The sequence below is a fragment of the Lactuca serriola genome, chromosome 3 (genome assembly GCF_051521515.1).
Source record: "Lactuca serriola cultivar US96UC23 chromosome 3, Lser_US96UC23_V15, whole genome shotgun sequence".
NCBI lineage: Eukaryota > Viridiplantae > Streptophyta > Magnoliopsida > Asterales > Asteraceae > Lactuca > Lactuca serriola.
Genome location: NC_136410.1, coordinates 65,245,402 through 65,249,175, shown reverse-complemented (window position 1 = coordinate 65,249,175; position 3,774 = coordinate 65,245,402). Strand labels below are relative to the sequence as shown.

Genomic DNA, 3,774 nt, shown 5'->3' with positions numbered 1-3,774 from the left:
AGGACATGTTGCCCTGAACAGAAAAAGAAATACAAAACCAAAATAAGGTGTTCTTTTACTTGGTTTTCAGTAGGCTTTGTCTAATTAGAATGAAAGAAAGAAAGGCAACATAAAAACCATTATATTTTGACTATTTTTGTGTTTCAACCACCTTCGGTTGTGCTAAAGAAAGCGGCCTAATTTTAATAATTTTTTCTATCTCATCAGGTTTAACATAGAAATGATTATCAAAACAATAGAAAGTTTTGCCATATTTCAGTAGCTTTGTGGAATATTTAGTTTCAAAGTTTTCATTAAAGCCATTAAATTTGATAAATTTTCAATTGCAACAACTCTAATACGCCATAACAAGTCATGATGGTCTCACTCTCACACAAAAATTATTATCGAACTTGTATGAGTTTTCATTAATGAAATTGAAATATATTTGGAAACCACCAAAAATAACAAAAAAAAAATATCGGATGCCTGAGAACTGAGAAGGTCTACCTAATTCTATAAATAAATAAATCTAACTACTCAAATCAAAACTATTTACACTCGAGACACAAAAATTAACACAAAAGATAACTCCGATTACTGTAAAAATCATCAGTTTCATTGTCACATTCACAAGCAATTTCAAGAGCAAGTCCTAATTGATCATCAAGATACCTCTCCAGCAGATTCAATTCCACCACCACCACCACCACCTGTCCACCTCCTTCCGCATCCAGCGGCGGACCTGATTTCAGCCGACAACGCTTGCGGCCGCGCCGGCAGAATCGGAAGCAGATTTCAACGGCACACAGGAAAGGAAAAATCGCAAATACGATCGGGATGAGCAAAGGCAAGCAGAGAGCTAGAATCAAGTACCTTAACCGACGTCCATTCAGCCACGATGTCAACAACAAAGCCATCGCCATCGTCGGATTGTGTAATTCCTCATGGTCGTCTTCCTTGGTGATCAAAAGGGGTTTTTGAGAATCGTTTTCGCACTTCAATTTGGGTCTAGTGGAGCAACAGAAGAAGAAATTGTTGAACATTATTTGATTGGAGAAATTGGGCGGTTGATGATCTAAGCATAAGCATAGTTGGAATGTTTGGGAGAAGGGGTTAAATAATTCATATAATTCATTGCATCTTTTAAAGCCCCATATGAGTTGCTGTACACATGCTAACATGGGATCCCCACATGCCAACTATACTTCCATATTTCGGTAACATATTTAAAGAAAAAAGAATTCAGTAATCATAACTGCTAATTGCATATTGCAAATTTGGAACGACTGAAAACTCTAACAAAATATACACGTTGTAAATAATTAAATATTTTTATACAGTATTTATCTTAGTTCAGAATTAGTAAACGTTTTTGCATTTTTCCCCCCCAAAAAAAAAGAATTATTTGGTCCAAAATAAATAAATAAATGTGCAAAACAAATTAAATATAAACGTCTTCAAAATAGGTATGTTATTTTCACATTTATACCATGTTAATTGGAAATAAATGGATTATTTTTGTAAATATAATATTAAGATGTTTTTTTTTTTTTTTGAAACCGGCAAACGAGATATATTAATAAACAGTGAAAAGTAAACAAGTCACAAACAATGGCGTACAAGAATCAAGCAAAAACATACAAAAATAAATAAAACAAAGGAAATGGAGCTGAAATTGGTTGGTTCAATAGAGGACATTGAGATCATGTTGCCCAATCAATCTGATTTACTTTTCCCCTGTGATTTTACTATATCACAGACTTTATCCGGTAGTAGCCCTTGAAACTTTTTCATTCATTGACTTACAAATGCTGACAATCAAGAGAACCTTACTCCTTTTTAGGCATATTCCCTTCATTATCGACTTACAAATGCTGACAATCAAGAGAACCTTACTCCTTTTTAGGCATATTCTTATTCTTACTTATCTTCCTATCCATATTAAATGGTGACAAATTGATTAAAATATTATTTAATATGAATAGAAGGATGATAAGAATAAATTGTAGGAAAATATTTAATTTCTCTTTATAAAATCACAATGTATAGCAAAAACATATATCCATATAATCCTCGCTTTTTTTTTTCTCTTGCCCAAAAACAATCACTAGCCTCGCAATCACAAACATGCGAACTTGCTTCATTTCATTTTCTAAGAACATTCTCCCGCTCCCCATTCATGGTATTCATTAAATTAACAAACTTGTTTTATGTCTTATCAAAATAGATTACCACATATTATTCTCATGAATTAATGATTTACGATGAATTTTAGACCATTTATGCAACCACTAAACCAATTTCGAATAATCATCTTTTTTTTTTTTGGTTTCTCGAGAAATATGATATTAATAATTGTTAATGATGAAGACAATACTCCCTGATTTCGCTGGAAATATCATATTAAGTTGTTTTAAAACTCTAAACTTGTATCTATGAACACTTATGAATGTTATCTTCTACATGAGTTGTTTTACATCATTATATATGATAAAATACTTAACATGTTTGTTTGGTATTGTTCTTTTTATTTAGTTACCTTTAGAAGTCACACAAGTATTTTAACAAGAAGACCACAGAAAGGCAAGAATAATATGTGGATGGATATGAAATTTTTATTAATCATTACTATTGCATGAGAAAACGTATAGTCAAAACGATGATATAACATCCATAAACTACATGATGCTCATAATGATGATTACAAAAAATTTGCAATAACCGTGATTTTCTCTTGGCTAATGTGGTCATCTGTAGTAATAGCATCGCAACACATATCTAAAATGTTGATAAATATTTTAGACATTATGAGTGTTTCCACTTTCCAGTAAGATTTTGAAATCCTCAGCTACATTGGTGACTGATAATTTTTAAATTTTATATAGTAGTTAGAGAGTCGTGGAGAGGCTCTTGTTTTCATTTTCCTCGTAAGTGTTTTCACTCCTTATTAAATTAGCCAAGGAGATTGCATGTCCATGTTATAGTATTTGACCGACTATTTTGGTTCCTTTGTTGAGTTTTTCATGTAATGTTATGTAATAATTTGTTCTCTAGTATGTATTTTATAACGATTCAATATCTATTTGTAACGTCTTAAAATTTAAGACGAAAAATTTCATTTTAATAATAATAAAACCATCTTTCAAAGCATATTCATAAAACCACAATAAAATCGGAGTATAACCAAAACATCCAAATACATTAGAGTCAGGTAAAATGCGGAACAACATGGTGCGAGCGATGTGATCACCCTGAGCTCTTCCCTTTCGATCCAGATATACCTGAAACATAAATTGAAACCGTAAACACGAAACTTAACGAGTTTCCCAAAATACCTCATACCATACATATCAAACATATAATGGGCCCCGCCCGTCATCGGACCCCACCCGACATCGAGTCCGGCTCGAAACATATATGTCAATAAATAATGGGCCCCGTCCGTCATCGAGTCCATCCCGGTATACATACAAATACATGAACACATGCAATAATCATAAAGATAAATAACATACAAGATAGTCAGCAGACCTCGTCTGGCATCGGGCCCCGCCCGGTATACATAACAGATATCATACATGCAAAATCACATAGACAATTAACATCCTAATCATAATAAACCATAGGCCGACATTGGTTGCCTTTGACCCGCCAAGTACAATGAGGACACTCACCTCAATCCGTGATAATCAAATACTGCTCGAATCGTTGAACCGGATAATCTCGCACCAACTAACAAATAATACAACCTTAATCCTAATACCACAAAACTTCTGAAGACCATAACTTCTT

General features: G+C 33.1%; 1 protein-coding gene across 1 annotated transcript; it reads right to left on the bottom strand.

The window, feature by feature from the left end:
* Positions 1-554: 554 nt before the first annotated feature.
* LOC145095339 (uncharacterized) lies at positions 555-905 on the bottom strand. Its single transcript, XM_079033238.1, has one exon. It carries the CDS (start codon positions 903-905, stop codon positions 555-557), a length of 351 nt encoding a protein of 116 aa, XP_078889364.1.
* Positions 906-3,774: the final 2,869 nt, after the last annotated feature.

What these genes read in the sequence shown, in the direction of transcription:
- LOC145095339 (XM_079033238.1), bottom strand. Translation starts at nt 905, where the DNA reads ATGGCGATGGCTTTGTTGTTGACATCGTGGCTGAATGGACGTCGGTTA.